Source organism: Grosmannia clavigera (assembly GCF_000143105.1).
Source record: "Grosmannia clavigera kw1407 unplaced genomic scaffold GCSC_140, whole genome shotgun sequence".
Classification (NCBI taxonomy): domain Eukaryota; kingdom Fungi; phylum Ascomycota; class Sordariomycetes; order Ophiostomatales; family Ophiostomataceae; genus Leptographium; species Leptographium clavigerum.
Genome location: NW_014040801.1, coordinates 2,278,281 through 2,298,282, shown reverse-complemented (window position 1 = coordinate 2,298,282; position 20,002 = coordinate 2,278,281). Strand labels below are relative to the sequence as shown.

The 20,002-nt window shown below is 58.0% G+C and overlaps 7 protein-coding genes across 7 annotated transcripts; 4 read left to right on the top strand and 3 right to left on the bottom strand.

Moving 5' to 3' along the window:
• Positions 1 to 633: 633 nt before the first annotated feature.
• CMQ_477 (ornithine cyclodeaminase) lies at positions 634 to 2,137 on the top strand (the record flags this gene model as incomplete). The annotated part of the gene is made up of 2 exons (XM_014317556.1): positions 634 to 1,634; positions 1,687 to 2,137. 2 exons carry the CDS (start codon positions 634 to 636, stop codon positions 2,135 to 2,137), a joined length of 1,452 nt encoding a protein of 483 aa, XP_014173031.1.
• Positions 2,138 to 2,243: 106 nt separating this feature from the next.
• Positions 2,244 to 4,732, bottom strand: CMQ_678 (f-box domain containing protein; the record flags this gene model as incomplete). The annotated part of the gene is made up of 2 exons (XM_014317757.1): positions 2,244 to 3,321; positions 3,393 to 4,732. The coding sequence occupies 2 exons, from the start codon at positions 4,730 to 4,732 to the stop codon at positions 2,244 to 2,246; spliced, it is 2,418 nt and encodes an 805-aa protein (XP_014173232.1).
• An 869-nt stretch (positions 4,733 to 5,601) lies between these two features.
• On the top strand, positions 5,602 to 7,043 carry CMQ_1252 (3-ketoacyl-CoA thiolase peroxisomal a precursor; the record flags this gene model as incomplete). Its single annotated transcript, XM_014318331.1, has 4 exons — positions 5,602 to 5,608; positions 5,666 to 5,760; positions 5,823 to 6,184; positions 6,245 to 7,043. The coding sequence occupies 4 exons, from the start codon at positions 5,602 to 5,604 to the stop codon at positions 7,041 to 7,043; spliced, it is 1,263 nt and encodes a 420-aa protein (XP_014173806.1).
• Positions 7,044 to 7,290: 247 nt separating this feature from the next.
• On the bottom strand, positions 7,291 to 8,392 carry CMQ_1120 (30S ribosomal protein; the record flags this gene model as incomplete). Its single annotated transcript, XM_014318199.1, has 2 exons — positions 7,291 to 7,725; positions 7,784 to 8,392. The coding sequence occupies 2 exons, from the start codon at positions 8,390 to 8,392 to the stop codon at positions 7,291 to 7,293; spliced, it is 1,044 nt and encodes a 347-aa protein (XP_014173674.1).
• A 2,170-nt stretch (positions 8,393 to 10,562) lies between these two features.
• Positions 10,563 to 10,971, bottom strand: CMQ_996 (uncharacterized protein; the record flags this gene model as incomplete). The annotated part of the gene is made up of 3 exons (XM_014318075.1): positions 10,563 to 10,741; positions 10,800 to 10,859; positions 10,923 to 10,971. 3 exons carry the CDS (start codon positions 10,969 to 10,971, stop codon positions 10,563 to 10,565), a joined length of 288 nt encoding a protein of 95 aa, XP_014173550.1.
• A 3,437-nt stretch (positions 10,972 to 14,408) lies between these two features.
• On the top strand, positions 14,409 to 15,633 carry CMQ_1705 (2-nitropropane dioxygenase family; the record flags this gene model as incomplete). Its single annotated transcript, XM_014318784.1, has 4 exons — positions 14,409 to 14,451; positions 14,523 to 14,555; positions 14,652 to 15,430; positions 15,493 to 15,633. The coding sequence occupies 4 exons, from the start codon at positions 14,409 to 14,411 to the stop codon at positions 15,631 to 15,633; spliced, it is 996 nt and encodes a 331-aa protein (XP_014174259.1).
• Positions 15,634 to 17,256: 1,623 nt separating this feature from the next.
• On the top strand, positions 17,257 to 19,580 carry CMQ_1068 (universal stress protein family domain containing protein; the record flags this gene model as incomplete). Its single annotated transcript, XM_014318147.1, has 3 exons — positions 17,257 to 18,397; positions 18,454 to 19,348; positions 19,505 to 19,580. 3 exons carry the CDS (start codon positions 17,257 to 17,259, stop codon positions 19,578 to 19,580), a joined length of 2,112 nt encoding a protein of 703 aa, XP_014173622.1.
• Between the last annotated feature and the right edge of the window lie 422 nt (positions 19,581 to 20,002).

The window sequence follows — 20,002 nt, the reverse complement described above, 5'->3', positions numbered from 1 at the left end:
TGATAGCGATACAATTCCAAAGGATTCGATCATTAGAGAGGCGATGCTTGGACCTGCTCCTTCCAGGAAGCCGTAGCAGCTGGCAACTCGGCTGGTCTTTCCCGAACTGAAGGGAATCTTGTTTCTCGTACGATGTGGGGATGTGGGGCAAGAGCGAGTTTAATACAAAGAACGAGCAGTACGGGTGTACAAGCAGAAAACAGGCAGCTGGAGGTAAGATACTGCCTTCCCCATTCGGCGGGGCAGGTGGGGTCATGCTGGTTTCAAACGGTGTTGAGCAAGCCAAAATGAACCAGGCAAACTAAAGGCACAACCAATATCGCCGTCTGCACGAGGACGAATAGACGCGGCAAGACGCGGCAAGACGATGTACGGAGTACATGCTTAGTGGCACTACGTGGGAGAACGGCGTCTTGTGACCTTGGCTACCAGCACTGCCAAGCATCAGAGACCCTCTTTCGAGCCTGCCTGGTTGGTCGGCGTGGTATTTTTCCGCTGCCATCGGACGCAGACGGGATGAGTGCAGGGCAAACAGACCAGCCGATCTGAGAGAGGGAAGACGAGCCGACTGGCGCAACGCCGGTGCATCAACATCAGAGCATCCATCGGCCGCGACCCCGCCTTTTCGCCTACATGTCGCTGACCATCCTGACCGACGAGCAGATTGCGGGGCTGCTGGAGGACCTGACGCTGGAAGAGGCCGAGGGCTTCCGCACTGCGCTCAAGACGGCCCTGCACGAGTACTCGACCGGGACGCAGACGGCCGGCCGAGGAGACGATGTGCAGCAGCCGCCGCGGACGACGATCTCGCCGGGAGGCGGCAGCACGCGGCCGTCGACTGTGTTTGTGCCGTCATGGAGCCACGACGGCGTGGGAATGAAGGTATTGACGCTGGCGCCACCGGGTGATGGCGATGGCGATGTTGATGGTGATGGCGAGCCGGCCATGCGGCCGACCGGGGCCCTCTCGCTCTTCTCGCCGGCCGGCCGGCTGCTCGGGGTCCTGCATGCGAGCACGCTGACGGCATTTCGCACGGCGCTGGCATCTTCATGTCTGTTGCTGCGGCGTGACACTGTGCAGAATGTGCTCGTTTTCGGCAGCGGCATGCAGGCGTACTGGCACGTCCGGCTGGCACTGCTGTTTCGCGGTTCGACCATTCGCCATGTCAACATCATCTGCCGGCGACTGTCGCAGTCGAGCCAGCTGATGCTCAAGCGCTTCTACAGCACGCCGGCCTACCGAAAGGAGCGCGAGGGCTGGGCCGAAACCCAGTTCAGCGTCCTCACGCCCGCCTACAACGAGTACAGCCGGCTGCTGGTCAAGAACCTGCGCAGCGCCGACGTCATCTTCTGCTGCACGCCCTCGACCGAGCCGCTCTTTGATGCGTCCGTCCTGACGAGCCACGAGGGCCGCCGCAAGGGCCGTCTGATCGTCGCTGTTGGCTCGTTTATGCGCAGCATGCACGAGCTGCCGTCCGAGCTGCTGCGCCAGGCTACCCGCACCGAACGCCCGCACCACCATTACCACAGGCATGCCGTTGAGGGCGGCGTTGTCGTGGTCGACACGCTTGACGGCGCCCTGAAGGAGGCTGGCGAGATCATCGATGCTGGCCTGACGCCGCGACAGGTGGTGGAGTATGTTTTTTTCCTCCTACTTCTTCCCTATATACCACGTACTGATAGACAGGCTTGGCGAGCTGGTCATGCTGTCACGCGTCAACCTCAAGGAAGAAGAGTACGGCTCATCGTCCGCGGCCGCAAGCACGAGCACGCTGAGCGTGCCGTCGCTCGAGTTTGAGAGGCTGGATTTGCAGTCGATGCAGATTTCCGCGTCCTCGTCGGCCATGTCGACCGTGTTCGGACAGGACAGCAGCAAATCGTCCGGGCGAGCAGCGTCGCCCTCGCCCAAGAGCGAGGGCCGCAGTAGCCGCAGGTCGCTGCAGCTTCACCGCCGGAGCTCCAGCCAGGCGTCGGTCGACACCCGGAAACAAAAGGATGACCACCTGGCACGGTGGATGCAGCGCGGAAACGTGGTGTACAAGAGTGTGGGGCTGGGTCTGATGGATCTCAGCGTCGGCCTGCACCTGATCGACTTTGCGCGTTCAAAGGGCGTTGGCAGTCACATTGGCGGATTTTGAGCTTGGAGGAGACAGACGTGTCACAAATATGGGCAGCTGGTGTCGAAACAGCTCCTGTTATATAATCTTCAGAATGAAGCGATTTCTTTTCTATGTGCCCAATGTCCTACTTGTCGCTGGCCGTGTAGAAGTCGGCAAAGTCGGCCAGGTCCTGCAGGCTGTTGTCGAGGCGGTGCTGCGCGCGAAGGACAGGGTCGACATCGAGCTGTCGACCAGAGAGAAGCTGGGGCCGGACGCGATGGGGGTCCAGCAGGTCGGCTCCAGGCTTGTCGCAGTCGGTCTCAGCAGCCGAAGCAGACGGAGGGGGTGGCATGCGCCGATGGCCCGACGGCCTGCTAAGGCGCATCATAGCGAGACGACGAGGACGAAGGTCGTTATGAGGGTCGGCAAGGCCATCGCCAATCTCGTGCAGGTGCCACTGCAAGTCGACAATGCGATAAAAGTGGTGGCGATGCTGAAGGAAAGCCTGACGACGGCGCCAAGCCGCAGCAGCTTCGGGGCCGAGTTCGGGTGGAGGGGCTGGCACGAGCGAGAGTGGCCGCTGGCAGAGGACGTCAGGATAAGCAAAGTGCGGGTCGCCGAGCGGAAGATGGGCCGTAGATCGTTGTCGTCGGCCACGCATCATGCTCTCGCCACCGCCGTCTGCCAGCACGGCCTCGACGACGCAGCTGTTGAGCCCGGCATAAAAGTTGGATGGTACCAGGTCGCCGTCGGTCGACGTGGTGGCCCGCGCCAGCGACCAGACGCCAATGTCGGGGTACTGGCTGACGGCCGACCGCTGCAAATAGACGCTGCAGTTGGGTCTGGCGGCCAGCCGACGCGAGCCTGCGTGCCACGTGCAGAGGGTGCCGGTGAGGGGGTCGCAACGTGCTCGGCAGCGTGGAATCGGCGCTGTGCAGCCGTAGCTGTGGTCTGGCACTGTCCAGTCCGTCTGCACGTCCGCCGGTGGTTGTTGCTGCAGCTCCGGGTCCGGGAACGGCATCCGGCTACCGCATGGCAGCGCTTCCGAGTGGTGGTAGCGACGAGGCCACCGCAGGTCAAACACCTTGAGCGCCGCTGACTCCTGGCTACCGGCCACGAACCGGTCACTGCCCCATACCAGTAATGACTGGAAACACTGCGACGGCGCTAGGTTGTCCTGGTAGGCCATATCCCATGGACTCGGCGACCGGATATCGAGAAGTCTGCTTAGTCAGCAGTTTGAATTTGGACTGGACTGGAAATCCCGAAGAGAGCAAGAGATCAAAACACCCACCTGCATGTCCCGTCGCGCCAGGCACTGAGCAGCAGATTACCGCCGCCGCCGGCCACAGACAACGGTTCGATCGGCTGCAGCGAGCTGGGCAGCAGCAGGGTCTTGTCATCGAGGCCGAAGCGGCGCTGGAACGGCTGGCTCTTGGCGACGGCCGTCAGCGCAAGGCCTGTCGGCGTGGCCGCCAGGAAGCAGAGCTGGTCGGCGTTGTAGCCCAGGCCGACAGCCGCCACACCGTCGGCTGCCATCCACCGAACACTGTACGGCCGTCGCCGCTGGTAGATGTCGAGGCCGCGGTCACCCATGGCAAAGGTGGCGGTCGGGAAAATCTGTCGAGGCGCTTTCAGTTTGCCGTCGTCGTCCTCGTTGCTTCCATATTCACCATCGTCACTCGGCAGCCCGTAGAAGACAATGTGCGAGGTCGTGGCGACGGCCGCCAGGCCGCCCCGATTGTCCAGACCTCCAAAGGCTCGGCCGGCTGAAGCCACGTCTAGCGAGTAGATCCGATCCTGCAAAATGCTGCTGTCATTGCCTGGAGAGAATTGCGCCAGCGTCCGGCCAAAGCCAAAGCCAGAGCTCCGACTGCCGGTTCCGTCAGACCGGTCCTCGGCCGATAGCAGCACCAGGTGCCCGTTGTCCCGGCCGACCAGCACGCCCCGACGATGCGGCCGGCCCATGGCATGCGGCACAACCGCGAGGCCGCGCACATCGTCGTAACCAGGCCGGAAACCCGCCGCCTTACCGTCAAAGACACGCCATCGCGCCACTGCCGTCGGATCGTCTGCATTGTCGTCTTCTTCGTTGTCCCTTTCGTCGCCACCAACACTTTCCTCCCATCTTCCTCGTCGCCTGTACCGCGCCACAATGTCCTCTCCCGCACCCCATAGCACCATCTCCTCGCCGTCGATGCCCGGCCTCTTCGACTGCGTCCCCTCGCCGGCCGCCTGGAAGTGCACCACCAGCGGCGGCCGGAAAGATGCCTGTCGACGCGGTCTCCTAGCCGGCACTGCCTCGCGTGGTAGCAGCGCTTGGAACGACAGGGACCGACGATCCCAGGCCCGTGCCTGCCACGTCAGAGAGTCCGAAAGCTGATCCCAGCGTAGAGCCGAAGGGCTGCTGCCGCCCAATAGCACAGAGGCGGTCACCACCCCCGGGAAGCACCGCAGCGCAAAGGCGCGCCAGCCCTGAACGCGCATGAAGCGGTGCAGCCGTCGAGAGGTCGCGCTCAGCCTAGCATTATCCCGCGCTGTGTCCAGATATGCTAGGATCAGATACAAAATGTCCTCAGGCAGGCGGTCCAGCGACAACCTCGAGCCTGGCGTCGTCGTCATTGCTGCAGCCATGGCAGGCCGAGGGCGGCGCCCAAAGAGCACAGGTCGTCCAATACGGACAGAACAGAACAGCTGGCCGAAGAGACAAAGATGCACAAAAAGACTCTTGCAACAGAAACGACTTGAGGCTGGACCGGCTGAGAAGAAAGGCCCAATAATTGCAACTGCCCTTTTTTACTTCAACGAGAAGTGGGGCACGCGACCGCCTGAAGTTGTACAGGCAGGTCCCACTATGTCGTTCTTGCCGTATTATTCCTCCGTATTACTATAGTGTATACCATCTACAACCGGTCTGCAGATTTGTTGCTGACTGATAGCTAGTAACAGCCTCGTCCCAAAAGCCGACAGTTCTTCACTGGTAAGCCAGATTGGCGCACCTCGGACGAAGAACCAGAAACGGGAGTCCGGGCGGGGGCTCCACGGGGTTCAGCCCGCTGATAATGGGCCTTCTCACAGGCAAGTGCCAAGCCGACATCACATGTGTACGGAATGGAGCCTCTTTGTAGACCCATTGGAAGTATCTTATCTGATAAACGGAATATGCAGCAATGAGAGCTATGTGCATTCATTCATTCCACAGCGGCTGGAGCATGTGAAAGCCTGCCTACGGCTTTAGCACGGCACTAGTGCATTTGGCCCCCGGAGACGGGGTGACGCAGCTGCTTCCGGGCTGCCCCAGAGATGCCTCGGCTTCTCGCTGGGGGTAAGCTTGCAAATCTGGAATCTGGGGTTACAAAACAACAGCCTCTCAAAACCAACGTCCGCTCCCTCGATTCATTTGAAGTCTCTTTTCTCTTCTCCGACAACAACCCTATTTTTTTCCTGTTTAAACCACACTTCTCTCCTTCCTACACGCTTCTTAAACTCACACGATTTACAATATGGGTGGTACGTTTCTCAGCCTCCAGTGACCGCCATCTTGATAGCTAACATGTCCTTCTGCAGCACTCGACCGTTTGAACCAAATCTCGAGCCAGCTCTCGGGCGGCGCCAAGGCCGCCGATGGCAAGGCAAAGCTGCTAGAGAAGAGCCCCGACGATGTAGGTCCCTCAAAGAAGGGAATAAAGGAGACGAGAAGGCATGCTAACGCGGACGTGTCCAGGTGGTTGTGACGGCCTGCCTGCGCACACCATTCACACGAGGCGGCAAGGGCGGCTTCAAGGACACACAGGCGTCGGACCTGTTGGCAGGCGCGTTCAAGTCGCTGCTGGAACGGTCCAAGATCGACCCAGCCTTGGTGGAGGACATTGCAGTGGGCACGGTACTGGCGCCGGGTGGCGGTGCGACCGAGATGCGGGCAGCCGCGCTGGTGGCCGGCTTCCCGACGACGACGGCGGTGCGGACGCTGAACCGGCAGTGCTCGTCGGGGCTGCAGGCATGTGTGGACGTGGCCAACCAGATCCGGACCGGGATGATTGACGTGGGCATCGGAGCGGGTGTCGAGAGCATGAGCACACAATACGGGTGAGTTTCTGTTGCTTCCGCCCATTCCTTCGTACTCCGACCTCTCCGCTAACTTCTCAGCCCCGGTGCTGTGAGCGAGTTCTCGGAGCTGCTCGAGAGCGTGCCCGAAGCAGCCAACTGCAAGGTGTCGATGGGCCAGCTGTCGGAGGACATGGCCAAGGCCCGGAACATCTCGCGGGCGTCGCAGGATGCGTTTGCAGCGGCGTCGTACCAGAAGGCCGCCAAGGCGCAGGCGGCAGGTCTCTTCAGCGACGAGCTGGCGCCGCAGACGGTGCGTTTCGAGGACCCCAAGACGGGCGAGACGCGGACGATCACGGTCGATCGGGACGACGGGGTGCGGCCGGGTGTCACGGCCGAGTCGCTGGGCAAGGTTCGGGCATCGTTTGCCAAGGATGGGAGCATTCACGCTGGCAACGCATCGCAGATCTCAGACGGTGCGGCGGCCGTGCTGCTGATGCGCCGCTCCGTGGCCGAGCGACTCGGTCAGCCGGTACTCGGCAAATTTGTCGCCGCCTCTGTCGTCGGCGTGCCGCCACTTCTGATGGGTATCGGTCCTTTCAAGGCCATCCCGCGCGTGCTCGAGCGCACCGGTCTCTCGGTCGCCGACGTCGACGTCTTTGAGATCAACGAGGCCTTTGCCAGCCAGTGCCTCTGGTGCGCCGACCAGATCGGCATCCCCGCCGAAAAGATCAACCCGCTCGGCGGCGCCATCGCCTTTGGTCACCCGCTCGGCTGCACTGGCGCCCGCCAGGTGTCCACCTTGCTGTACCAGCTGCGCCGCTCCGGCCAGCAGATCGGTGTCACCAGCATGTGCATCGGCACTGGCATGGGCATGGCGGCCGTCTGGGTTGCTGAGTAAGCGGTGGTGGTGGGGGTTGTGATCGTGACGGCGATTTTGGATATGCAAAATGAACCGAGGCTCTGCTGACAAAGCAGACGCCAAAGAAATCGCATAGGAATTGTAGACGGTGTATTGTACTGCAAATCATGTCTGTTTGTCCTCATAATATACATGTCCGTGTCCTTGAACCTGATGACTCCATCGCTCTCTCTTCATCCAGTCTCTCCCTTCGGTCTACTCTACTCTTCTACTCCTCCTTCGCCCCTCACAACTTCACCTTGGACACGTTCACACGCGCGCTCGTTCCCTGCTTGTGCATCAGCTGGCGCTTCTCCCACAGACCGGACCGGCCCTCGGCGATGGCGATGACCTCCTCGCCGACGCGCTGTGCCAACATCCCGCGGCCGCTGCCCCGTGACGGCTTCTTGTTGACAATGTCGAGCAGCCACATGAAGGCAGTGCGTCGGCGCTGTCGCGCCGCCAGCGGCACCGGCACCGGCAGCGATGCGCCACCACCAGCCATGCCCGAGTACGACCGGATCTTGACCAGTGGCGCCACCGAGTCGATAGCCAGCGTGAGGTAGCGCACCGGATCCAGCGGCAGCTGGGCCGCCGGCGGATGGCCTGGCAGCAGCGGGTGGGCCGGGCTCAGCTTGGGCGCTGCCGACGTGCGCAGAAAGTTGAGGATCATAGCCATGTCCTGCAATGTCAGATGATCCAATTGGCTGTCACGAAATGCCAATGCCAAAAAAACTCACCCTTTGTGCCTTGGCCAGCTTTCCATCCCGCATCAGCAGCCGCGTCAGCTGCGAGATCACCGGGTCGTAGCGGTCCTGCAGCTCGCCCCCCAGCGGCAGCTGCTGCCCCGTAATGATGTCGCTGTCGGCCTCCCCCGACCCCATCGCCGTCGGCCGCGTCTCCGCCGTCGTCAGCCCAAACTTGTGCCCGTCCAGGTCGGCGTCAAAGGGCGCCACTCCCTTGGACAGCAGCTCTAGCTGCCGCAGCGCCTCCTCGTTCTCTGGCGTGCCCGGCTCCACGCTCTGGCCACCCACCTGCCACGTCTGTCGTGATGGCTCTGGCTGTGCTTCGCCCGAGAATGACTGCAGCACGGCTGTCTCGCCATCCACATCTGCACCCGCACCGGCTGTGCCCTTTTCTGCTTCTGTCCGCACCGCAAAGCTGCTGGAAAATCCCCGCGACAAGAGCGCCGTCCGCGGGACCCGTCCGAGAAGCCGGGGCTGGGATGCTGCTGCTGCTGCTGTTGCTGCTGCTAATGTTGCCGGCATCGACCATGCCGTTAAACGTTGCGGCCGTATGGCCAGACGGCTGGTGCTCCGGCACAGGGCCGCGAGCCGTTGTGGCCGCATTGTTCGTATCGTATCGTATATGGCGCTCCGTCGGGACGCTTGCAGAGGTGGAAGCACGGTTGTGGCCGCTCAATCGATATGCTTGGGTCGCGCAACAGAATCGTTCGTCTCGGATAAATTTTTCATTATGATATTTTTTGGTTCCGGCATCACCAAATAAGTGGGGCGTCTGTTGATCCGGGCCAGCTCACTGTATTTCAGGCGTCTAATCAAGTGATTCGCCTATTAACCAAACATTATCCCATACCAGATATGTTTTAAACTGACAAAGCCCCGAACGGATATCGCTGCAGCTGAGGCTGATTTCACAAGGCTTACTGACAGTGTCTACGACGTATTAGCCTGTATTCTGATACGAAGCATGTGTTTTGCAGAGCTGCCAGATTTGTGATCGGCAGTTTTGAATGTTTGTCAGACAACCTCACGTCGGCATCACAGCACCAGCACGGCCGGCGAATACTACGGGAAAACGGTCGAAGAGCCCGTAATACCGAGGCTTGGCACACGGGTGTCGTCATAGGCCAAAGCTCAAGGTGGTGGGCCAGAAAGCACGAACTGCTCTTCATTCGTATCTTAAGTACTATCCATGTAGCATAGAAGACGCCAAGTCGCATTCTAGGGAGGCCGGCATCGCTTCCGGATAAAAAGGCACTAGTTTTGGCCTTGCATCGAAAACCTACGAAGAAGAGGGGCGGGGGAACGACGCCAAAAAGCCGTCTCCCATGTATGAAGACTCCGTATTGTCAATTGCTTTTTTCATATCCACGCGTGCTGCTCGTCTTTGCAGGCCGGCTCTGCAGTCCTACTGTGTAGGCAGTGATACGAGGCAACGTCAGCCTGGCCCTGGTCGCAATGCCTCATACTCACGCCACATGGATGAAAAGAGGCATTTTCTCGAGTGTCGCATGTCTAGTCATGCTGCCTGGACGGCGGTCACCGCTCCGTTCGCGATAGCTGCGATCGGTGCGTCGCAAGGACTGGTCATGGGGTGCGCCAGTGGGGGGCAGAACGCGAGATCCGGAGCGGACATGGAAGAGAGATGGGTCGGCCGGCTGTTCCCAGAGTGGATTCTCCTGGTCAGGTGAAGCCATGAGACACAGACAGGGGGGGTTGTGGTATCGTAAGAAGGACGAGGGAGAGAGAGTACGACAAGACCACCGGGTTTGGGCTGGGAAAAAGAAAGCACAGTCGAGAGGCGAGAGAAGAGAGGACGATGTCGATGTTGTCTGCCAATTGTGAGCCTTTTTCACTGTTAGCTTGTTTGTCTAGCCTCCCCAAAAGTAAATTCCGTTCGGCGCTGCAGTGGCCAACGCCTCGCTCATCCACCACCTACCAATCACCCCCACCTACTTCTTCGGGCCTTCCCCAAGGCGCCTCTTACCTTCCCCTCTCAGGCACGTAGATGGGGAGTCCGGCTTGGGCCTCTCTTCGGTGTGCAGGTCTCGTATAACGGCTTCGTCTGCCCAGCTGCCCAGCTGCCCGGATGCCGTCTGTCACGTCTGCATCCTCACGTCTAGTTGTGTCATGTCTACGAGCAAGGTGTTCCGTCTGGGGACAGTGGAATGTCCGCCTCTCGCTGTTTTACATGCGCGGTCAAGAGGGACGGACATATATTTTGCGTCTGTTTGCCTAGACTCTGTCGACGTCAAGGGTCGAAAACGAGGAAGGAACAGAAGGAACAAAGGAAAGAGAAAACAAAAGGTAAGGAGAAAAGAGCTGCATATGAAACAGGAGCTAGCAAGCCAATCCTACTATATAGTAGGTCTAAGACAGTGAACCGACAAAATCCAGACAGTCCAACAAGAACAAGAACGCTTGAGGTATCGAGAGTGTGTCAACCCCGAAATTCAAATGGAAAAGACAGCGTGCAGCATTCCGCACTTTCCCGCGCCTCTTTCTTCTCCATTCGCCGCGTGGCGAAAGCCGAGTTTCCTTTTTGTTCCTAACTCCAGAAAGAACCGATTGTATCATACATCAGCCTGGCGAGGGAACCGCGAGGTTGGGAAAACCAAGATGGGGAGGGTAGTTTTATGAAAAAAAGAAAAAAAAGAAAAAAAAGAGCATGCACTGCAAAGCAAGCAAAAGCAAAAGAAGAAAGGAGGGCAGTAAACGAGGGACCACTCCAGGTCCGAAAGAAGCACAGGCGCAGTCGTGGGGTTGCAGCGTGCCCCTACCAGCTTTGGGAGGTCAGCGGGGAGCTGGAGATGGATCCTCCTCCAGTCAGCCAGGTCACGGCTTGCTCGGCGGCGTCCTCTCTCGCGTTGTCGATATTTTTCCCGTCGTACCAGAACCGAGCTTCAAAGGTAGAGCCGTAGACAAGGACGCGGCTTGTCCAAGCCGTACGGCCACCTGAAGACTGGGTTAGATCGCCTGATGTACACGGGCGGGCAAATAGAAAGAGTCATACCTCGTCGGTCGGAGAATATCTCGAAAGATGGGGGGTCAATGTTACAGCCCTGGCACGCCTCTGTTGTCGGATGTTAGCCTGTGCCAGCCACACTACTATGTAGGAGACCGGTGCCTCTCATACCAAAGAGTTTGTTCTGCCATGATGTCAAGGACAAAGATGAGCTAGGCATTGTGGAGATATATATGGGGTGAGAGCGGGAGGTGTGGTAAAGATCGATTTGGCTGATAACAGACAACAGGCGGCAAGGAGAAGAGCACGGCCAGAAGAGAGAGTGATGTAGAGAAAGTCAACAGTTTAGAAGAAGGAAAGCAGCAGCAGCAGCAAGAGCAACAGCTAGAGCCGAGCAGACAGTGATGAAGACAGGAGTAGAGAGAGGAGCTGTTTGGTCGTAGAAGCAGAATGAGAATTGCGGCATAGGACGGACAACGATGGGGTCTAATATATAATCCCAGAGAACTTGGGCTCACAGCGTTCAATAACACCATTGAGTTGTTGGGCGTGTCGTGGCAGCCGATGAGTAGACGGCGCCTTGGTGGAGTTCTGGTTGCTTGTCGCTCCTACTTTGGCTCATCCGATCTCCTTTTCTCTGCGTATTTGAAACCCTTTTTGTGTATTTTTACTTTTATTCGTGCAGGCCGCCGGCAAGCAAACATCAGGCATCCGTTACGGGAAGATGCAGCACACATGCTGTACCTGTGAGAGGTGAATGTGTATGTCTTTCTTCAACAAGGGGAGCAAACAAGAGTGACCGCCGTAGACCGTTTTTTACGGGGGGGGGGGATTGGGCATCCTCTGGGTTTTATTTTTTTTTATTTTTTATTTTTTAATTTTTTTTCGGCTCAGTGTTAGCAGTAGGTGGTCTTTTGTCCAGCTCACTTGATCTATTTCTGTGTTTTTTTATTCGTTTATTCTTTTTATTCTTTTTGTTGTCCTTTTATTCCTTTTACCCTTTTCCCTCTTTTTCTTATTCCTTTCTTTTTCTTCCCTCCCCTCAACGGGACAAGGTGTGGAAAGAGGGGCAGTGCGCTGGGCGCTATAAAAAGAGGCGGACGAATTCTCGGATGCCATATGTACATCGGCATACACCGTGCATTACTTCTGATGTGATGGACAGACTGAGGGCCGGAGATGGATGGGGCTCTTGCTAGGCGGGAAATAAAGAGGGGGGGAGGGGTGGTTCAGCAATCGAGCTTGTACTTGTAGCGTGGGATGACGGACGGTTGATCGACGACGGCGTCGCACCATTCCACCGTTCCCATTTTAGCCTGCGGCAGCTGAACATCATCCTGGCGTGCCCAAGGCGAGAGAGGAGGGACCAACGTGGCAGCGGTCGGGGATTCTGGCCGTCTGACCGCAGGAACCGGAATAGCCGTCATTGTGTTCCTCGTGTCGTCTTACCATCGGCAGGAACAGCAACGGGCAGGACGAGGCGAGAGAGGACGGGAGTTTGCCCGAAAGAGCCTGGTACTAGGATCAGACTTGCACAAGGGGTATTGCAGCGTGACAGATGGCAGCCAAGAGCAAAGAAGCACGAGTAGCCGGAGCTCTGCCGAGATTACACCTACTTTCCTGTGCCTTTTTTTTCTTCTTCTAGGTCCAGCACGGAGTCCTGTCCTGACTTTGGCCATGACGACTTTCTGCTGCTCTTGCCATCGTCGCAATGACGGCATTTCTCTCACCAGCCACGCACACAATTTTACAGTGGAACACCATCGCATTGGGCTCGTCCAGCTGCCATCTTCCAATGTCAGGCATCCTTGTCTAGGCGAGATCTGGCTTCCCCTCCGGCTCCCCCCCGTCTATCTCCCCACCACTACCTTTCTCGTGCCCCTTTCCGCCAAGGCAAGTCATTCGTGCTAGGAGGGGCGTCTGCAAACGATACAGATAGCACAGCCCAATGCTGGGATAGCCGCGTGTTCCTACCCATGTAAGGCACCGTTTCCCGATTCTACCTCCACCGTGCCGTTCCATCGGGTGCTGCGACAGAGAGGAGGGGCTGGCCGTCTGTGGCTTGGTCAGGCAGCCTGCTGTGTTTGATTGCGCTTGGCCATGTCGCTGCTTGTGGCCGCCTGTGTCTGGTCAGGCATGGCTGAGAGGCTCCGTAGGCTTGCTGCCTATCCGTGTGTCTTGGATTGATTGACTACGTAGCAGGGCTTACATCTCGAGGCTGGAGCCCAAGGCACTCCAGCAACGCTGTGCCTGCCAGCATTGCTGACCTTTGTCGCATCGCCACTCCTCCACGCGTGACGTGGACAGGGTACATGGCCAGGTCAGCGCTGGGAGAACGACACTGGAGCAAGCCCGTCGCTCCTTTCGGACAGGCGGCCCTGGTTTTCCCTGTGAGACACGACCGCTGATGCTGGCATCGTACAGTACAGATATGCTGTCCAACGTGCAGACCTGGTGTTCGCCCGTCTGTGTGCCTGTTCCGGTACCTGTCTGCTACCAGATGAGGAAGATGCCGAGTGCGGCCAGCACTGCATGGATCGCTGGGCTTTTTGCCCTAATTCCAAGTAACACTACTATGTATGTGCTATGTAGCACCCCCAATACGACCAACGCGGATCATCGCATCATGCAGGGCCCTGCAAATCGGATGGGTAGGCAGGTCGTGTGCCTGTTTCTCCTGCATCGGACCAGCGAATACAAGCGGCCGCCGGATTCGGGGCTGTCTTCCGCCTGCGAGGTCTGACTGGCAGACCGTCCCACTGTCTGCGGGCGGAGACATTGCGGTTGCTTATCTTTGCTGCGGCTTGGTCATCAGACTACGGTGTTCACGCCCCCTTGCACAGAGCAAGATTGGAAACTTCTCCCAGCGGTAAGTCCTACATGTGCCGGGGGGGCTAGAGGCAGGAAACAGACACACAGTCCGCAAAAGGCGAGGCCCTGCTGAACGGCCGAGTGAAGCACTTCCAAAAGGGGTCGAAGGAACAAGTACGAGATGCCTAGCGGATAGCAAGCTCTGAATCTTATCACGCACAACGACAGAGAACCGAGGCATCGCAAACAAGAAAATCTCGCAGTACGCGCCCAGTGGCCGCCGAGAACGAGCGTCTGTGTATATGTGCGCGTATGTGCAAGCTTAGGTTGTCAGTTTATGGCGGCAATGTGCTTTCCTTTCGAGAGAAGACCGTCGACATTCGGCAGCAGGTGACACTCGGAACAGCGAAGGAGGCAGTTGGTTAGCGTACAGGCAGCACGGTGCATGTCTTTTTGTCTTTTCCCGCCTCGTTAGGCTTCACTTTCGTAAAAGGATGCAGATAAGTCCGAGCCCAGGTCACCTGTCCTGTCCTGTCCTTTCTGACACGTGACTGTCCCAGTAACCAGGTGGAGTTGATTCCAGTGGGACGTCTTCTCCGCAGTTGCTGTAAGACAAGCCGTACCTCGGCTTTTCTGCCGCATGCCGACTCGTGAACCAGCTGACAGCAAGCTTCCAGGCCCTGCTTCACCTCCTGTTAAATCGGCTGCTTTTGCATAGATCGCTCCAGTTCTTGTTTCCCCCAAACACACTCTCATCGGCCCATTTCCCCTTCTCCAGCCGACACCTGGCCTCTATCGAAGCCTCAACAACATTACCACACCGTTCCCGTACACGATCCTAGCAAAATGCCCTTCAATACGGAGCTCACGCGGCGGCTGGGGATCAGAGGTAATCTCCCGCAACACGTGCAGTCGCCCCTGAGCAAGCGTGGTCCGGGGAGCTAACAGCACTGCGAACAGTCCCGGTGGTGCAAGGTGGCATGATGCATGTGGGTATGTGACTTTTCTTCCTGCTTTTTGCCTCCTGCTCAGCATGGGCCGCGGATCGTACGACCGCAGCTGACAATTTCTGCTGCGCCCCTTCCCCAGGATATGCGGAGCTGGCATCTGCCGTGTCCAACGCCGGAGGCCTAGGCCTGATCACGGCACTGATATTCCCGACGCCGGAGGAGCTGCGCGCGGAGATCCGACGATGCCGCAAGCTGACGGGCCGGCCGTTTGGCGTCAACATCACGTTGCTGCCGTCGCTGGTGCCGCCCGACTACGAGGCGTACGCGCAGGCGGTCATCGACGAGGGCGTGCGCGTGGTCGAGACGGCTGGCAACAGCCCCGGGCCGGTGATCGCGAAGCTGAAAAAGGCCGGCATCACGGTGCTGCACAAGTGCACGACCATCCGCCATGCCGTCAGTGCTGTCAAGCTGGGCGTCGACTTTTTGTCCATTGACGGCTTCGAGTGCGCCGGCCACGTCGGCGAGTCCGACATCACCAACTTCATTCTGCTGAGCCGCGCGCGTCAGACGCTGCAGGTGCCCTTTATCGCGTCCGGCGGCTTTGCCGACGGCCAGGGCCTCGCGGCCGCGCTCTGCCTCGGCGCCTGCGGCATCAACATGGGCACGCGCTTCATGTGCACGGTCGAGGCGCCCATCCACCAGAACATCAAGGACGAGATCGTGCGTGCCCAAGAGACCGATACCGCCCTGGTCCTGCGGCGCTGGCGCAACACCACTCGCCTGTATCGCAACAAGGTCACTGAGGAGGCCCTCCAGGTCGAGCATGGCAGCACTACGGGCGAGTTTGCCGAGATCGCCCCCTTTGTCAGCGGCAAGCGAGGTCGCCAGGTCTTTATCAACGGCGACCCCAACTACGGCGTGCGTCCGCCTTTTCTCCCAGCTTGTTGTTTTTCGTTTCCTAGCAGCTAACTCCCGCACAGGTCTGGACGGCAGGCCAGGTCATCGGCCTGATTCACGACATTCCCACATGCGACGCGCTGGTATCGCGCATCGAGAAAGAGGCCGAGACGACGCTGAAGGAGAAGCTGGACCTCCTCGCGCCTCCGGAAAGCAAGCTGTGATCTGTAATATAGTCTTTTTTGTACGCATTAAGATGCACCTATATACTCTGGACAATGCATATTAGCTCTTGCTTTAGCGCTTCCTAACGTTTGCCTGCGTCCGGCTTTTCGAGTCGCGCCTCTGCAAGCCGATCCCGCTCGCATCTTACGAGAATGAATTAGCAGTCTGTGCTCGTCATATTGCAGCCTGCAGCGCCAGACTACTACGGAGGAGGCACCCCGCCTCCCTAGCTGGGCCTAGATTGCTTTGTGGCCCTATATATACAGAGCAGTACTCCATTCTCGAGGCGCAGGGCGCTTATTAATACTTATAGCCCTAGCAAGCGTCCCCGCTTCTTATCAAAAACTGCACTACCGCGACGGCAATCTGTTCCTGTATGTACCTATGTACTCTGTATATAGGTAGGAGGAATATGTAGCTATGTTACTGTGTAGAAACAAATGTTCCTGATCGTTTCCCTTTCCCGTGCTCGCCTTGACCTCCTTCCTTTTCTGGTGGGGCATTGGAATCACTATTGGTTTTAGAGTATGGCGGACTCTCGGGAAATCGCCTCTTCGATGGTCTGAAAGCCTCGGCCGGCGAGTCAAGACTGCTCTCGCTCGTAAGATCGTCTCGTAAGATAAGATACACCTTTTTCTATCAGGCGCTCCTCTGGTTTTGGGGTCCTTCTCTTGCCGTCCCAACCCCTCCCCCCGCGCTCCTGCCAGAGCTCCAAACTACCAACCGTTTCAGCTTCTGTACATGGTAGAGTAGCAGTACCTTTCCTCCTCCGAATCCGCCCACCTCTTTTGTGCGCAGCCGTGCACATCCTATTACCACTAGGCCAAAAAATAAAAGGCACAAGTAAGACCTGGTTTGATTGGTATCGTCCTTCCGTGCTCAGCCCCGCTTTAACCGAATAGCAAGAGCCGAGAAGAAAAACTACAGACATATAATAACTGGGGCTCCCCGGCCACCGTCTGCGAGGAAGGAGCTCCCTGGGCTTCTGGGAAAAGAACGACCACCGACGAGACCGCCGTGCGAACAGCCATGCCGTCACCTTAAGCAGTGGGCCACTATTGTACACAATGCTGATTCTGCAAGCCGTATTTTCTCTCAATCCACCGACAATCTTCCCTCGATAGACCGTTTTAGCCCTGAAAAACAACCTCGAAATTTCGGCTGCCTAAGCAACGCTCGTACTGTTTCTTTTCTAGCACCAACATCTTTTGCTATTATTCTTTCCGACGACACACGCGCTGTCGCCTTTTTACGCTACCGCCATAGCCACTCCAATCGACTCGTCGTTGTTCTTTGTGCTAAGCTGCCAAGCTGCCAAGGCTGCCAAGACTGCCAAGCACCCAGAAACCTAAGGCCCCCTTACCTGCATCACCCGAAGCCGACAGTGTCTCCTTGCCGCGTGCTTTCCACGCCTTGTCGCTCTTCTCTCACACAAGGACAATCTGCAACAGCTGCAACCCGTGTTGACGTGCCCATTACACAATTTTGGATACTCTCGAGCTATCTTCTTTTCGCATTGGCTACGGAGTACAGACCGCCTCTACCGAACGCTTTCGTACCCCCGTCTTTCACCTCGTCGACAGCTAGTGTGCTAGGCTCGCACAGCCAGACCAGCCGCCACCATGTCTCACAAGCCGATGTCGATTGAGGCGGTGATGGATGAGGAGCGGAGGGAAGTTCTTGCGCTGCTTGGCAAACGCAGCGACCAGAACAGGCGGTCGTCGAGCGTGGCCAGTGCCCAGAGATCTGTTACCAGCCGGTCTGGCTCGCCCTTCACCCCTGGCGTGCGGTCACCAATGCGAAGCATGCTCGACTTTGGCGATGACAGCCCGGAGACAACGCCGCCGACAACCAGCAAAGCCGCCAACAGAGGTTCTCCGCGCGTCCAGACCAGGACCATCCGCAGCATGTTGGACGTCGACTCTAGCCCGGCTCTGTCTCCTATCAAGCAGGTGTTTAGTGCCCAGAACTCGCCGACGGAGGCCAAACACCGGATGCAACTGGGCGGCAGCTTGTCAAATCATCCGCGCAGCATGTCTGACGTATCTAGCAAGCCCGCCAACTTCGGGCCGCGCTCGTCGCATGCCAGGGGCGTTAACCCCTCGGCTGACTACCAATTTTCCGATATCATTACGAGCCGAGATACCCCGGCCTTCATTCCCAGACGAGCGATGCAGAATGTGGGCGCTAATTCGGCAACCGCTGCCGCAAAGCGCAATAGCTCCGTGGCAGAGATTATCCGGAATGCAGACCTCAGCGGCCTTATGCTCCCGGGTAGCCAGAACCCCCTGCACGGTCGTCCTCAACCGTCCACGCGTGGGTCTACAGCAAAGTCGAAGTCGCCTCACGGTCGCCTTAACCCCCGATCCAAGTCGCCGGGCGCTGCGCTGTCCGCCAGGACGCTCAGCCCTGCTGGGCGTGCCCTACTTGCCGAAACTCAGCTCGATATGCAAAACGCGTACCGTCGCCTGTCTGATGCCAACCTCATCCGGTCGGGTGGCAGTTTGAGCGAGCTTCCCAGACGCAAGCACTCGGACGGCAACGACATTGGCAATGGCCGTCTGACCAAGGACTATCTGAGCCCCGATGGTGATGAGCTTGCCGACACCAGCGACGAGGAAGAGGCTTACTCGTCGGAGGATGATGAAGGCCGTGGCCGGAAGACGGCCAGAAGTTTTCCAGATGAGCTGCCATGCTCAGCCAGCGCTGCTGGCAAAGACGGGCGGCAGCCGCTGAGCCTGCTGGCTGCCGCGGAAGAAGAGCGTACGTTCCTCGTTCTTTCACAGCCGCATCTGCCCCCTTACTGACGTTGGAATCAGGTATCCAAGTGTCACAGAATTACCAGTACCGGTCGCTGTTCGATGAGCCAGAAATAACGGTGACAAATCCTTCAGGCGAAAAGGTGAAGACGGCGAAGGCCGGCGTTCACCCGGCCAATAGTTTCGATGTCCCTTCAAGATCCGCATCTAGAACGCCGTGGGATTCGGACGACGAGGCCGAATATACCGACATCAAGAGCGCACAGAAGCTTGCCTTCACGATGACTCCCATCATGTCGACACCAGATGTGCCGCGCTCTGTGCGCATTATCTACCGGGGCGATTTTGTGAAAATACAGAAGGAGGTCACCGAGGAGGAGCATCGGCGCCTGCGGAAATACCTAGTTGCCACCGACCTCAGCGAAGAATCCACACACGCGCTGGAGTGGGCTGTAGGCACGGTCGTTAGGGACGGCGACACGCTCGTGGCTATCTATTGCGTCGATGAGGAGACTGGCATTCCGCCCGCCGATGGCCCGGGAGAGCCAAAAAGCGCGCGCGAGCAAGCCGCATCATCTTCGACCCCGTCAGTCCCGAGCAAGCTCTCAGGGATGACCTCGCTATCTACCCTGGCAACTATGGCAGGATCGAGCCCCGGGCTGAGCGGCGGGACACCCATGTCTTCAAGGCCATCGCTTCTGACAAAGAACAGTGACTCGTCCACAACGATATCGTCTCCGGTAGAGCGGACAAAGGCCGAGGAGGAGCGGGAACGGGCAGTGCAGGATATCACAAACCGGATAACCCGATTGTTGCGCAAAACCCGCCTGCAAGTCCGGGTCATCGTCGAGGTTCTGCACTGTAAGACGCCGCGGCATACTCTGACAGAGGTTATTGATATTTTGAGTCCGACGCTTGTGATTTTGGGCAGCCGGGGCCGAAGTGCCCTCAAGGGGTAAGCCGGTTTCTCTTTCCTCTTCTTTCCAGCGAGCGGGTTGGTCGCTAACAGCAGCAGTGTAATCCTTGGCTCATTCTCGAACTACCTTGTAACTAAGAGCTCTGCTCCGGTGATGGTGGCAAGGAAACGACTCAGGAAACAGAGCCTCTATAGGCGGCCACCAGTGAACCAGGTCAACAACCTCAACAATCCGACGGCGAGGAGCCTTGCCAACGCGAAGATCGACTAGTCGTCGAAGTCTAGAAATAGCTCGGTTTCGCCTGCACGGGGGCCTTTTGGAAGATCGGGGTTCTCATTCTCGTCGACTGCTCGGCCGTCCAGATCCTCGTCAGCGTTTCGGAGGGTTCGTTGGTCTCTCTGATGCGCGGTGGTGCTTATGGTGGCACCTGTCAACTCGATCGGCATTTTTTTGTTGTTTTTTTCAATATGGTGTTCAAGGCAGGCACAGCGAGATATGGGAGTCTTGGGCTTATCGTTCCCCAGTATCGAGCGACCTGCTGTTTCTTGTTATTTATTGTCTCTCCCGAGCGTAGTTAAGGCCCTTTAGACAGCGACAATCAATGCATTCACTCTGTTATGACTCGTCCTCGACAAGTCCCGTGTTTCTAGTGCCCCACATATAGAGCCAATCAGTCGGGGGAGTGCTGGCCA